Source organism: Pholis gunnellus, assembly GCF_910591455.1.
Source record: "Pholis gunnellus genome assembly, chromosome: 12".
In the NCBI taxonomy this organism is placed as follows: Eukaryota; Metazoa; Chordata; class Actinopteri; order Perciformes; family Pholidae; genus Pholis; species Pholis gunnellus.
The window spans coordinates 23471450-23486347 of record NC_136539.1 but is presented as its reverse complement, the minus strand read 5'-3'; the positions used below and the strand labels follow the sequence as shown (position 1 = coordinate 23486347).

The 14898-nt window shown below is 46.2% G+C and overlaps 1 protein-coding gene across 1 annotated transcript; it reads left to right on the top strand.

Annotated features, from left to right (window-relative positions):
• The first annotated feature begins 1682 nt into the window (after nt 1-1682).
• On the top strand, nt 1683-14515 carry lonrf2 (LON peptidase N-terminal domain and ring finger 2). Its single transcript, XM_079169941.1, has 12 exons — nt 1683-3307; nt 6441-6559; nt 7207-7329; nt 7443-7598; nt 8082-8304; nt 8536-8626; nt 8798-8912; nt 9252-9373; nt 9550-9736; nt 10607-10741; nt 10927-11076; nt 12117-14515. Exons 1-12 carry the CDS (start codon nt 2644-2646, stop codon nt 12273-12275), a joined length of 2244 nt encoding a protein of 747 aa, XP_079026067.1. The 5' UTR covers nt 1683-2643; the 3' UTR covers nt 12276-14515.
• Nucleotides 14516-14898: the final 383 nt, after the last annotated feature.

Below are 14898 nucleotides of genomic sequence, written 5' to 3'. Positions count from 1 at the left end.
GAGATCTATAGCGAAACTAATTATATCAACTCTTTCAGAATAAGTAGATAAAAACAAACCCAAAGAGTATCTAACTGATACGAATGAATAGATACTTATGAGGATATATGTACTGTATGCGCTTATGTATCATGTACTATATATATATGTGTGTATATACATGTATGTGTAGATTACCATATAGAATAGGAGTTTGAATATGTGTGTGTGAATCCGTGTATGGGCGGATCAGTATGTGTGTATTATTCATAATAAGCAGTAAAAATAAATTGTGTGTAATTCTCTCTATTCGTATCATGAGTCCACCTTCATCATGTTCTACAGTAATGATATCTATGGTGTACTAATAATACTGTCATATCATTATGAGTGCTTTCAACCATCATGTAGTTCAACCAGCCATCAAGAGGACACGGGAGCAAGTAAACGCTAAGCACACAAACATTTAGAATGGTGAGTCAATACAACATGTGCCATGGTAATGTAATGAACACATCCATACGTTTCTTAATCGCCAAATAAACTTTATGAACAACACGGCATGCAGCGGCTTTCCCGATGTTCTCCGCATCACCGATACTGTACAAACATGAACCACTCGCTACACAGCGCGAGGCTGTGATACAGTCCGTGAGACAGTAGATGGCGTGTGGTGTTCAATGTACGGCTCGAGAAGGTCTTTAAATAAATGATTCCTTGTTGGCAGAATCGATAGCGCTCGTACAGGAAGTCATCATGATGTGATAACGGATCTTGGCGATCTCGAAGAACTGTCTCCCTATAAAACGCTAATCTGACTAATATCGCTTCCTCATCGATGGATCTCTGAGGAAGGGAGCTGACACTTTTCCCCGGGGGAGTGGCAGTTTATCCAGCGGATCTAGCTCAAGCCTGCTCTGGAGCAGGTTCAGGCTTTTGGATGTGTTGCTATGGTGATTTTTCCAAACTTGCTTCGAGGAACCGAAAAGCCTCACTTATGTAATCTCATCCTGGAAATTATCCGGCTAACTCACTTAGCCACGTACGAGGAATAGGGCCCAGGCTACTTATTCTATATTTATTATGGCTCAAACGGCTCTGCAACATGATAGCTTAGTATTTAATATGTTAACAACAGACAAGGGAAAAACTCTGCTTATATAAATGCATTACATAAAAAACATCAAATCAATCCTACATCCGGGACTCTGAGTAAAGCAGGGACAGTGATAATTACACTCAAAGAGAACACTTTTTACTGTGGTATCACGTATTATTTATTATTATTATTATTTATGTATCATTTTATATAATTTCATAAAATTCATGATATATTCATGATATTATTTTACTGTGATATCATGTATTATGTAATATTTATATATGATGTCACTGTGTTATCACGTATTATTATTTATTATATTATTATTATTATGTATTATTTATATATATATATATATATGATATCACTTATTATCACGTATTATTTAAAAAATAATAAGTGTGAGCTTGTTTTTAACTCAGAGACGACTGGTCCACCACTGTTGCCTTCTGGGAAGTTATACAAGCTCTGTTGTAGCCTTATATAAGCGAGCCAGTAAACGGGCCAATGGGAGCCCCTCTCGCGCGTCACGTGACGCCCAATTCCGAACGACGCACACGGAACCTTTTAGCCTCCTGAAGCTAAACAGGCTAGCGGACCAAGATGGAGAGCTCCGGTGCGACTGCTTTATTTTCATCGAGCGTTGCTCGTCGTTGAAGAAGAAGCAATGGCGAATGGATTTGTTATAATATACGGTTTTCTTTTTTTAGGGGACATTGGTTTTTGGAGAGAGTTTGTGGATCTTAAATTTTAGATATTTGTGGATATTTTATAGCCTAAAAGCAAAATGACCCGAGTTAACACGTTGGACCAAATGGAAAATTATAAGCTTCTTATTACTGACGGACTTTAACCACCGCACCTCTTCGGCTGACCGGAAACGTTGCTGTAGAAAAAATGTAATTGTATTATGCTCTCTTAATAAGTGATATTATCTGGTTTCTATAGCCGAGAGACGTTGTCGGGTCTGTGCTGTTAAAAAGGTGGAAGAGAGGGAGTGGCTGACGAGGCGGAACGTTTAGTATGTAACACCGACCTTCTTCCTCAGAGAGCCGGTGTTTACAGGTAAAAGTGTGGCTGTTTTGGGGGCTTTAGATAAGATAATCCTTTATTATTAAATGTACAGTATTACAGCAGCATAGTGGGTAGTGCAAACAAGAGACATAGTGAAAAAAACAAGACCAAAACAATTATAAATAAGTAAATAAAATAGTAAAGAATATTACATAAGTAAAAAAGTAACAAATATTATATATACAGACAGACTAATTGTAGTATTGCACAGGTTGTTAGTGGTCAGCTGGTTGTGCAACCGGACAGCGGCAGGAAAACGAACCCTTTTATCCGGGTTTGGGTCGTATGACTCGGATGACCTACTTCTGAAATGGCCAGCAGTGAGAGACAGACTTTGTTTGAGCCTCATCTCCGGTTAGGTATCTAGATTTGCCCCCCGCCCCCCCTTTACAAAGAAGAAGACGGAGACCGAAGTAAGGTCTGACCGGGACGAGCTGTCCGTCCACCCGCTGTCCAGCAGCCCTGGAGACCTGGAGGTCTGCAGCGACATGCTGGAGGTGGCAGAGGAGGCCAACCGCGCTGGAGACTTTGACCTGGCCGTGGAGATCTACAGCTCGCAGCTCTCAGACCTCCAGCAGCCGGACAGGAGGTTGTGCCTGAGGAAGGCCGACTCTCTGATCAGAGCCGGGCGGATCTCCGAGGCGCTGGACTCGTACTGCACGGCGGCGAGCCTTGGAAAACTGCGTCCGGAGGAGCTTCCGATCTTGGTGGAAACCATCGCACGGACTCTCCGCGAGAAGGAGCTCGGGACATCGAGCAGCATCAGCAGTGGCGGAGAAGATGGGGTCGAGAGTGACGGAGAATGTGGAGAGGACGACGCGTTGGACTTGTTTTCGTGTCGCCTCTGCAAACGTCTCCTCCACGAGCCCACGACCGTGGAGTGCGGACACACGTTCTGCAAAAGCTGCCTGGACAACGACACCGACCCCGACTCGTCCGTGAAAGACTGCGCGCAATGCAAGCAGACGTTGAGCAGGAAGGACGGAGGACTGCCGCACGGCCGCAGACTAGACGTGGTTCTCAGCGGCCTGCTGGACAAACTGTTCGCCACCGAGAGCAGAGCCAGGAAGCTCTGGGTCGAGGGAGAGGTTCTGTGGAAAAACCAGAACCTCTCGGATGCTTTGGAGAAGTACAACGCTGCCGTGGATCTGGGTAAGAAGACACACACTTCATGTATGCAACAACAACACAAAGTTTTATTTATTTACCTTTTCTGTGTGTTTTCATCCCAAACTAAAGTACTTTTTTGCACAGGTGACCTACTTTTCAGTGTAGTTCCCCGGTGTCACCCATAGGGGGCCACCTATTTTAGCACTGCACTGAGGTCAGAGTCTCTGTGACGCACCAGACTCGGTTACCTAAGCAGCACACTGTACTGATCTGCTGCTCTGCAGTGGCACATCCACATACCTTCTATGCCTCTGCAGTGCTGTGGTGTTTCTGCATAGAGCAGCTGTGAGAGCTCTTGTTGTTATTTGGGGGGGGGGGGGGGGGTCCGGGGTCCCCATTATTTCCATAAGAACCTCGTATTGAAACGCTTACATCATGCATGGTGTACATTGGCTGAGTTGAGCATAAACTCCTCCCCCTTACTTTTGGTGTTTTATAAGCTGCTTTGTGAAGTGTTGGATAACAGTGAAAAGTGATGGCGGCCGACTGTAACCGGTGCTGCACCGCATTATCAGGATGATGGTCCGAGATGTGTTCATGCATTTATCAAGTGGAGGCGGAAGTGGAGAAATAAATACATTCCAGTACCCCCCCCCCCGTCCCCCGTCCCCCCCGTCCCCCCCCCTGCTCCAGATGCATATTGATTCAAGGCTTCTGTCTGGAGGACTGAGGGTGAAATGAGGACAGAGGGTGAAATGAGGACAGAGGGTGAAATGAGGACAGAGTGTCTTCACAGCTTCGTCACCGACAGTCAGTGTTTTCCCAACAAACGCAGCAGGAGGCCATGTGGTGTGTTTGATCTAGGATGAGTGCAATGAGCTCACCATGTCAACCCAACCCCCCCCCCCCCCCCCCCCCCCCCCCCCTCCTCCTGCCTTCAAGTGAATGAAGGCAGGAAACAAAATACATTTAATTAATAATTATAAAAAACAGTGAACAGGAAGTGACCATATCTGGACTGAGGAGGAGTGATGTAGAGACCTGTCAATCACTGTGTAGCCCCGCCCCTAAAGCATCCCCTGCTTTATGGTCTGTGTGACTCTAAATGGACCATCATTTACTAAATGAACATCATGCTGTATTGAAGAAGACTTGAAACTAGAGATTGAGACCATAAACTCATGTTTACAATGTTTACTGAGGTAATAAATCAAGAGAGAAGTAGAGTCATTTTCTCATAGACTTCTATACAACCAGAGGAGTCGCCCCCTGGTGGACACTAGAGAGAATGCAGCTTTAACACGTGAAGCTTTGACTGAAACAAGAGGAAAAAGTGATGAACAACAACAAGATATCCGTTTGCCTCTCCTGTGACCGCTCTTTTCTCTGCTGATCTCGACCTCGTGTTTTTTGGTGAGAAGAAGCGATGAGGATGTAGGTCATCCACCTCCTCTGTTAGAAAGCTGCAACGATCACCTGTTGGGATGAGCCACACCTTCTCAGTGCTTGACTAACACTGCACATGAAAAGTCTTAAATTCTCACTCGTCTGTTCTGCTTCAGGTTTGAACATCAGGTTTGAGCAATACCTCCGTGGACGCATCAACGTGTTGTTTTTAAAGTGAATATCTGATCAGACGTTCTGCACAGCGATGTGATCCAGCAAACTACAGTCACAACCAGCAGATACTCAACACTTCTGGTCTCTATAGATAATATCCAAGGTTTACATTATATTAGAGTTTAAAGTTGGGTCTAATTGAGGGCGTGACCAACCAGCATGCCGGTTGTAGAATAACGTTACTACAGAATAAACATTAAGACTTCAGCTGTTCTCCCGGCATAATGCTCCCAACGGTCTGTCCCTGCAGTCTCACGTGAAGGCTGTTTGAGGCTAATATTTTGGGGGCATCTGAACACGGTGTGTTTGTCGGGTGCCGTTTGTGCTCCGGTCTCAGCTGACTCGGCTCAGGCAGCTTCTGTTCACTTTGTTTCGGGGGAGATGAGAGAAAAACAGTTTCTCAAACGATCCAAAGTTCCACCTACGAAAGCGCCCGAAGGCGAACAACCGGTGACGCGTTAGGTGTAGAGCTCGGTAAACGTCAGCAGGAAGGCGACTGTGCCGTGGTGTGTGCTGGTCTTTTGGACTCGTTGAGTACGTAGCGTTCCTAACCTGAAGCCGAACGAAGTCCAAACAATCACCTGGAAATAAAGTCTTGAAGTCCTGAGTTATTGCCACGAGGAAACACACAACTTGTCCTCCTGTTTCTTTGCAGCCTTGTGCATTTTTTTTATAGTTTTCCACAGATGTGTGTCTTTAATACACACAATAGTAAATACAGTATATTACCGTTTAACTAGTCCCGCGTAATCAAAGTCTCTGGTGGAAATAATGCTGTGTGCCAGTTTATTAAGGTGGCACACACACCTGACCATGCACTGCCTGTTGTATAACAAGATCATATATATATATATATAGATAGATAGATAGATAGATAGATAGATAGATAGATAGATAGATAGATAGATAGATAGATCAGTGGTGGCCGTCAGGGCCAGCAAAGCCTTCTCTGCTGGCCTAAACAGAATCACAAAGTTATAGCTATTTTATAATTTAATCTTTTTTCTTAAATACACTACATGTATCATAATTTATAAAAATATTGTTCCCATTATCTTATTTTCTCATTGCACAGCTACTGTGCTCCTCAGTTGCTCTGCTTCAGTGCAGCTTGTTTTAAGTAGAGCTTTTATCCAATCAGAGTTCACCTCTGTGTCTCTAGGTAGAAGAGAGGCCCCAGGCCTGCAGACTCACCAGTGCTTCCATGTGCAGGTTAAGTGAATGGGGACGATGTTGTTGATTGTCATAGTGTTCAACCAATCAGATCTTTAGTTTGAGATTCTTTGACGCGCCAGAGCGGCCTGCAGGCCTACAGCTACGTCAGCATTAGCAGCAGCGCTGCAGTGAGATCCTGTTACATGTTACATCGTTGCCCTACTTCTGATGGACCTAGAAAACCTGGAGGTCTGTCCACTGACGTGTGTGTGTGTGTGTGTGTGTGTGTGTGTGTGTGTGTGTGTGTGTGTGTGTGTGTGTGTGTGTGTGTGTGTGTGTGTGTGTGTGTGTGTGTGTGTGTGTGTGTGTGTGTGTGTGTGTGTGTGTGTGTGGTCTACAGCGCCCTCTTCAGGCAGACTGCTGTGTCAGCGGGCTGAGCTGCACATGGAGATGAGGAGCTTCAGTCAGGCCGTGCAGGACGGCAACGTCCTGTGCAGGATGAAGCCTCTGTGGACGAAGGTGAGACGGATGTTCTGTTCATGAGCATCAGAGAGTTCTACATGTAACAGCTGTTTATGGTGCAGATCAGCATTACTACATAGAACAATAGAACAATAATAAATGTGTAGTTTTCAACCAGTTACACTGAAATAAAATCAGTGTTTGGACCAGAGAACCACACGTGTCTAAATAACTACACAACGACTAAAATGTGTAATATTAATCGTTTACTGGCGAGCTTACTGCTCTTACATTTAATTTGAATTAATTCAATATGTTTAAACTCTTAATTGCCCACTTAAAATATTGTAATATGTGTAAATATGTAAATAATCAAAGTTAAAACAGACAAATATTGTTTTCTGTACTGAGGGCCGAGGGCTCAGGTAAAAGATTACGAGTGAATGTAGATTTAAGATGTAAATCTGTCAAAGATTAAGATTAACAAACAACAACAGAAGTTATGAAATATTGGTTTCTGGTCCACGAGGTTAAGAAAGAGATCATGTCACTAAATATTTAATGTACATACAGTGTGGTTTATTAGAAATATGCTCAAGCTGAACTCTAGTTTATCTGCATGTGAACTGCTTTGTACTGAATGACGTCTCCAAACTGTTGTTTTTGGGGAATGTTTGAATCACGCGTTGCGTTGTTGGTCTCAGGCTCACTGCCTCAAAGCGACGGCGCTGAGCGAGGCGGGCCGGAACGACGAGGCTCTGCAGGAGTACCTGATGTGTGTGGCGCTGAAACCCGACTGGACCGAAGTCAAACTGGAGGCTCAGAAGGTAAATCACGTATTCAGCCATCAGCCTCAGAACAAGGAGAAGAAGTGTGTGTGTGTGTCCGTGTGTGTGTGTGTGTGTGTCGTTAACGTCGTTGTCTGGTTTCCTTCCTGCAGGTCCTCAGCGAGGTGTTCTCCTCGGTCTTTGAGAACCAGGACCTGCCGACGCCGCTGCACCCGCTGCAGGGCGGCGTGGCCACCCGCCTCATCAAACCAACGGCCCTGCTGAGGACCCTGAGGCCGCTCACACAGAAACCCAACTCCTCCTCACAGGTTAGTGCGCACACACACACACACACACACACACACACACACACACACACACACACACACACACACACACACACTACAAATCAGAGAAACTTTCACTGAACTTCAGGAAGTGAACACAGAGGAGAGGAGAGGAGGGGAGAGGAGAGGAGACATGTTTGAGTTCTCTTCTTCGAGTCACGATTGTTCTGTTTCCATAGAACTTTTACGTTGAAGTGAAAATCAAAGTCCACAGAGAATAAAATGTGACGGAAACAAAACAAAACAGCTTTAAGGGTTCAGAGGGTTCAGGCATGAAATCAGTGAGCACATCCAGCTGACTGACGTCAAAATGATCATCCCTTCATAATCGTCTCTAATCCTTCTGTCTGTCTGTCTGTCTGTCTGTGTGTGTGTGTGTGTGTGTGTGTGTGTGTGTGTGTGTGTGTGTGTGTGTGTGTGTGTTTGTGTGTTTGTGTGTGTGTGTGTGTGTGTGTGTGTGTCCAGGACTCAGAGTTCAGCGTGTCTAAAAGTCCTCCTCCTCCTCCTCCTCCGGTGGACGAGTCGTCCTCCAGGCTCTCCGGGTCTCTCTCCGTGGTGGAGAGCAGCACCAAGAGTCTGGCCGGCGTCCTGGCTGCGCTGCCGGCGCCCCCCGGTGGCCTCAAGAGGAAACACAGCGGGGACGGACCCTCTGCGGTCTTCAACCCCCCCTCCAAACTGCTCCGACCTGGTACGACAATCCCAGTTTATTCGGAGAGAATTACTTCATATGAAATATTATTTTGTCCCTACTTGCCATAAATTAATAATTTACTTAGTTAAATATTAGAAATAAATTGCATTTAGCAGAAAACAATTACTCACAAATGAGATGAATGTGTGCAAACAGATGTTTGTAAAGTGGAATGATGGGATGTTCCCAGTGTGATTGTTCTCCTGATGCGTTGTCGTCTCCGTGCAGACGAGAGCGGCGCTCAGTCGCGGCGCGTCGGACGCTCGTTCCCCGCGGAGCTGTTGGACAGCGGAGACATGGAGTGTTCCCTCTGCATGAGGTACGCACACAAGAACTGCACTTTCTCCAGACACGTAATAATGATAACACGATAATAATGCATCGCGCTGGAGAAGCGAGCCCACCGTGAGCCGTTCACCGAACGAGGCCGCAGCATTGTCTCCGGTTCCTCGGGAGTGCTTTGTGTCATTTGTTTCCGTCTGTTCTCCAGATTGTTCTACGAGCCGGTGGCCACGCCCTGCGGACACACCTTCTGCCTGAAGTGTCTGGAGCGCTGCCTCGACCACAACTCCAACTGTCCTCTGTGCAAAGAGAACCTGTCTGAGGTACGGGAGGAGCGCCGCACCGCTTCATCGTGAAGCTCGTAGCATCGTTAGTGTCGGGGTAGAATCAATGCATCCAATTAGTATGTTAAGAGACATCACTTTTTATTATTTATTGATTTCTAAAGTCAGTAAAACTAAAAGCTTCTGGTTCTACTTTATTTAATGTGAGGTTTGTTCTCAGTTTTATATATTTGGGAATGTAATCATTGGACTGTTGGTCCGACAAAACAAACGTTTTAAAGATCACAATTTGTCTCTATTTTCGGCTCATGATAATGAAGATCTAGTGTGTAACTGTGTGTGTATGTGTGTGTGTGTGTGTGTGTGTTGTCATTGCAGTATCTGGCCACTAGGGGCTACAGCAAGACTCTGCTGATGGAGGAAGTGCTGCAGCGTTATCTCGGAGACGAGCTGGCGGAGAGGAAGAAGATCCACGCAGAGGAGATGAAGGAGCTGTCCAAGTTAGTTTCACACACACACACACACCCACACACACACACACACTCTCTCTGAATAATCTGAATACACAAGTTATCATTTCCCTCGTGTAAACATCACAGCACAGAAGCTCTATTTTCTGATTTCTAAACGTTGCACCGACGCGTCTCACCAGCCTCCTCACTGTGTCTCTTCACAGCTTGAACCAGGAAGTTCCCGTCTTCGTGTGCACCATGGCGTTCCCCACCATCACCTGCCCGCTGCACGTGTTCGAGCCCCGCTACCGCCTCATGATCCGCCGCTCCATGGAGACGGGCACCAAGCAGTTCGGCATGTGCATAGCCGACGAGCTCAAAGGCTTCGCCGACTACGGCTGCATGCTGGAGGTGAGTGTGTGTGTGTGTGTGTGTGTGTGTGTGTGAGAGTGTGTGAGAGAGTGTGAGAGTGTGTGAGAGTGTGTGAGAGTGTGAGAGAGTGTGAGTGAGAGAGTGTGTGAGAGTGTGTGAGAGTGTGTGAGAGTGTGTGAGAGTGTGTGAGTGTGAGTGTGAGAGTGAGTGTGTGTGAGAGTGTGTGAGTGAGAGAGTGAGAGAGAGTGAGAGAGTGTGAGAGTGTGAGAGTGTGAGTGTGAGAGTGAGAGAGTGTGAGAGTGTGAGAGTGTGAGTGTGAGAGTGAGAGAGTGTGTGAGTGTGAGAGAGTGTGTGAGAGTGTGTGAGAGTGTGTGAGAGTGTGTGAGTGTGAGAGAGTGTGAGTGTGAGTGAGTGAGTGTGAGAGTGTGAGAGTGAGAGAGTGTGTGAGTGTGTGAGAGTGTGTGAGAGTGTGAGAGTGTGTGAGAGTGTGAGAGAGTGTGAGAGAGTGTGTGTGTGTGTGTGTGAGAGTGTGAGAGAGTGTGAGTGAGAGTGTGAGTGTTTGAGTGTGTGAGAGTGTGAGAGAGTGTGAGTGAGAGTGTGTGTGTGTGTGTGTGTGTGTGTGTGTGTGTGTGTGTGTGAGAGTGTGAGAGAGTGTGAGAGAGTGTGAGTGTTTGAGTGTGTGAGAGTGTGAGAGAGTGTGAGTGAGAGTGTGTGTGTGTGTGTGTGTGTGTGTGTGTGTGTGTGTGTGTGTGTGTGTGTGTGTGTGTGTGTGTGTGTGTGTGTGTGTGTGTGTGTGTGTGTGTGTGTGTGTGTGTGTGTGTGTGTGACGGGATGAATCTGCTCTGCTGTGTGAAGTCGGATCACTTCTGAGATTCTACCGTGAAGACGAAATCAAACTTGTTGTTTCAGGTGCGAGACGTGAAGTTCTTTCCCGACGGTCGCTCGGTGGTCGACACCATCGGCGTGTCGCGGTTCAAGGTCCTCAGCCACGGACAGAGAGACGGCTACAACACCGCCAAGATCGAGTACCTGGAGGACAAGAAGGTGCGTTTGTTTGTTTGTTGCTGTCAATTAAAACGTTGCACGAAGTAGAAAACCTCAGGCTCGAAGCTTCATAACGTCCACAAACCAACGAGAGACGTCACGACGACTACGTCCTCCTCTTATAAACTATGTTTTCACTCAGGTTGAGTAAGTGATGTCATTTAAAATGTCCCGTGTCCAATCAGGTGGAGGGGGAGGAGCTGGTGGAGCTTCTGAAGCTGCACACCGCCGTGTACGAGCAGGCCAACAACTGGTTCACCTCCCTGAAGGACAACATGAAGAGCCAGATCCTCAGCCACTTCGGACACCTTCCCGGCAAAGACCCCAACCCACAGGTGAGCGGACCGCCGTCACGACGGTCAGCGAATGAAATAGAGATGCTAGTTTACACTATAATAGAAATAAATCCACGTTCAGATGGTTTAATACAACGGATGCTTCGTGTGTTTAATGAGAAGACGTGGTTTTAAATAACTCCTTAAAACCAGAAACACAGGTGAACAGACGCACACGTTGATGTAAATGTTTTGTTTTGAGTGAGAAGTAATTCCTCTGATCTGTGACCGTCATTTGATTTGATGAGCACTTTGTGAACTCTGTTCTTAAAGGTGCTCTATAAATAAAGTTATCATTATTATGATTCGTAGCCTTTTAGAGTCTTAGTCCCAGATTAGCGCTGTCAGAAGTAAACATCTCTGTTGAACTCTGGATTGTATCTTCATAGGTATCTTGTAGGTTCATGAAATAATAAACCTTAAAGTGCTTCAACCTGCTCTGAGACTCTCCTCCTGTCATCACTGACTTCCTGCCGAGAGATATTCACCCAGAGCGCCACGATAACTCACATCAGTAGAGACCAGACGAAATGTATTTACGCTTATATGATGTTATTGTGAGTATTGATGGAGCTGCTACAACGTTAGCTTAGCGTAGCACCGATCGATCCGAGCTCCGTTCAGAAAACAAGTATTTAAAAGTGATTTACTCGTCGTCTTGAGGAGAGAACGAACAAAACATGAATTCAGACTTTTTACATCATTATGTCGTTATTTCAGCTTCCTGATTATCCGTTTATTGCAGTTAAATTACAGCAAAACAGTTTATTCTGAGTTCATAGAGCTGCAGTGAACCAGACAAGTGTTCCTTGATAGATGCAGTGAATTCTCCTCCAGATGATGTCATGAACCAGACAGGACGGAGTTCAGCTTCCAGATATCTGGGACTTCTAACATGAACAAAAGCAGCTGTAGAGGTTATTTCAGCCGTCGTTGATAGAACTTTGTCTACACGGAGGAAGCCTCCGCTTCTTCTCTGGCACATTTCCCGCCATCAGACTCCCGTCACACATGCCTGACCGTCTCTTCTCCCCCTGCAGGCCAGTCCCAGCGGTCCGGCCTGGTGCTGGTGGCTGCTCGCCGTCCTCCCGCTGGAGAACCGAGCCCAGCTCACCATCCTGGCCATGACCTCCCTCAAGGACCGCCTCATCGCCATCCGCAGGGTCCTCGTCTTCGTCACGAGGAAGAGGCCGCGGTGATCGCCCGGCCGCTCGGGGGTGGGGGGGACAGACCCGAACCCCGAACCGATCTGGCTTCCATGAAGTTCAGCAAATCGTTGGTGACCGACTCGCCCTCTCATGTGGACATTCGTTTCCTCTCATTCACACGTCGGAAGCTGTTCCACTTCCATTCAGAGTCTCTGTTGTGAGGGAGCGCCGTGTCCTCAGTCCCACTCATACTGAGCAGTATTTCCTCTTAGCTGAAACTGAAGTTCTCTGTGACCGCAAATAAAGACTCCTGAAATATGAAGCAAAAAAACCAGAAACACGCGGCGTTAAAACGCCAAAGTGAATGTACCCGGTCTGGCTGTCTTATGTGGACGTCTTTTGTTTTGTTCTTTTTTTTCCTCCTTACCTGCATTTACAGAATCTGTTTGGCGAGGTGCACGTGAGGTCAGACTCCTGCATGTGCACCAGCTGCTTCCTGACTGAGCCAAAGGTCACGTGCAAAGAAACCTGGAGCTTTCTACCTGCTGGTGGGCGTGTACCTCCTCACCTGCTGGTGGGCGTGTACCTCCTCACCTGCTGGTGGGCGTGTACCTCCTCACCTGCTGGTGGGCGTGTACCTCCAACTGTCTGATTACAAACTACGACATCACGACAACACTAGAAACCAACGACGAGCTCCTCCTGTTCTCACGTGAGACTAGAAGATGAAGACGAGCTCCTCTTGTTCTCACGTGAGACTAGAAGACGAAGACGAGCTCCTCCTGTTCTCACGTGAGACTAGAAGATGAAGACGAGCTCCTCCTGTTCTCACGTGAGACTAGAAGACGAAGACGAGCTCCTATTGTTCTCACGTGAGACTAGAAGACGAAGACGAGCTCCTCTTGTTCTCACGTGAGACTAGAAGACGAAGACGAGCTCCTCTTGTTCTCACGTGAGACTAGAAGACGAAGACGAGCTCCTCTTGTTCTCACGTGAGACCAGAAGACGAAGACGAGCTCCTCTTGTTCTCCGATCAGATTTAAAGTGCGGTTGCATTGAAGACAGAAAGGCATTCTGGGGGATTGAGTTGGTTGCGTCCTGTTGTAGCATATCTCTGGGACGTCACTCAGACGTAGCTCGAGGGGCTGATTGTATATTTTCTCCTCCTGTTTGTGTTCTTTTGTGATTCTCTCTCTCTGCTGAACCCTTACGTGTACGTTTATGGTGAACTCTTAAGTTAGGAATTCACGTGTATATCAATGTAACTCTGAGGCCTTTTTAAATGTTTTATTTAAGGAACATTTCACCCTCTCTCTCTCTCTCTCTCTCTCTCTCTCTCTCTCTGATACGTTTACATGCACGCTGTCATGTGATTACTTCTGTTTATATTCAATGTTTCTCACCAGAACACGCGCTGCGACTCCTCGAGGCCACGCTAACGTGTTCGCTGATGTGTTCGCTGACGTGTTCGCTGACGTGTTCGCTGACGTGTTCGCTGACGTGTTCGCTGACGTGTTCGCTGACGTGTTCACTAACGTTCCCTCTTTATCTGAGCTGCTGATCAGTCGAGACGCTTGAAACGTGTTTTGCAGGAGCTAGTTTAAACTGGAAACTATGGAGGAAACGGGTTAAATGTTGCACAATAATGACCCCACAGCCCAAATTACACAGTGATTGACAGGTCTCTACGTCCCCCTCAGTCCTAATATGGTCACTTCCTGTTCACTGGTTGCAAAATCCAAGATGGCGACGGGCAAATCACCAAACTCGAGGCTTCAAAACGCCCCGACGACTTCGTCCACTTCTTCTAAACAGTCTGTGACGTGAAACTAAGGTCCCTGGTTGGAATCGATCCACAGATATGTAGCATGCATTTAAAACATGTTTAATTTTTTTTACCACTTGTAGCACCTTTAGAGAAACGTTTTTGAATTTGTTTTGGTGAGAAACACTGAATGTGAACTTCAACAGTGAACCTTTTTTTTAAAAAGGATGATTGGTGAGGAAAGTGTTGGTTGCTTAGATTGAGTCATTAGTAAGGAGCCTCCTTAAAGTCACATTAACTTTAAGTTGTTGTCACGTGACGGACGGCTGTGATTGCATTCTTAGCGTGCATTTAAATTCCCTGTCTCTGTGTAAATCTGTCCTTCCAGATGTTTGTGACTCCTCGGCAGTCACTTGCTCGCCGTACGGCGGCGGGGGTTCACAACGTACTGCGTTTCCCTGCTATATTTGTAAAGGGAGATCTTAGAACTATTTTTTATTGCAAATAAAGTAAAAATCCTATTCTGCTCTGTTTCTGTGTTTTCGTAGCCGCTGCTTCCTGTCGTAGTCCTCATCGATCGACACACATCACACGCTCCCAGTTATTTATGTTCAAACGGGAAACTTCTAGAGGTTTAGAGGTTTGTTATGAGCTTAATTTGTTATTCAGTTAAATCTGCAGACAATAAACACGGCAAATAATCACCAATAGACAAAACGACTTCAAAGAGACACAAAACAACTACAAAGACATGCAAAGCAACTTAGAAGAGACATAAAACAACTAACAAGAGACGTGAAACGACTTCAAAGAGACATACAACAACTAGTAGGAGACATAAAACTACTAGAGACACAAAACAACGAGACAGAACGGCTACAAAGACACGCAAAACAACTTAGAAGAGAC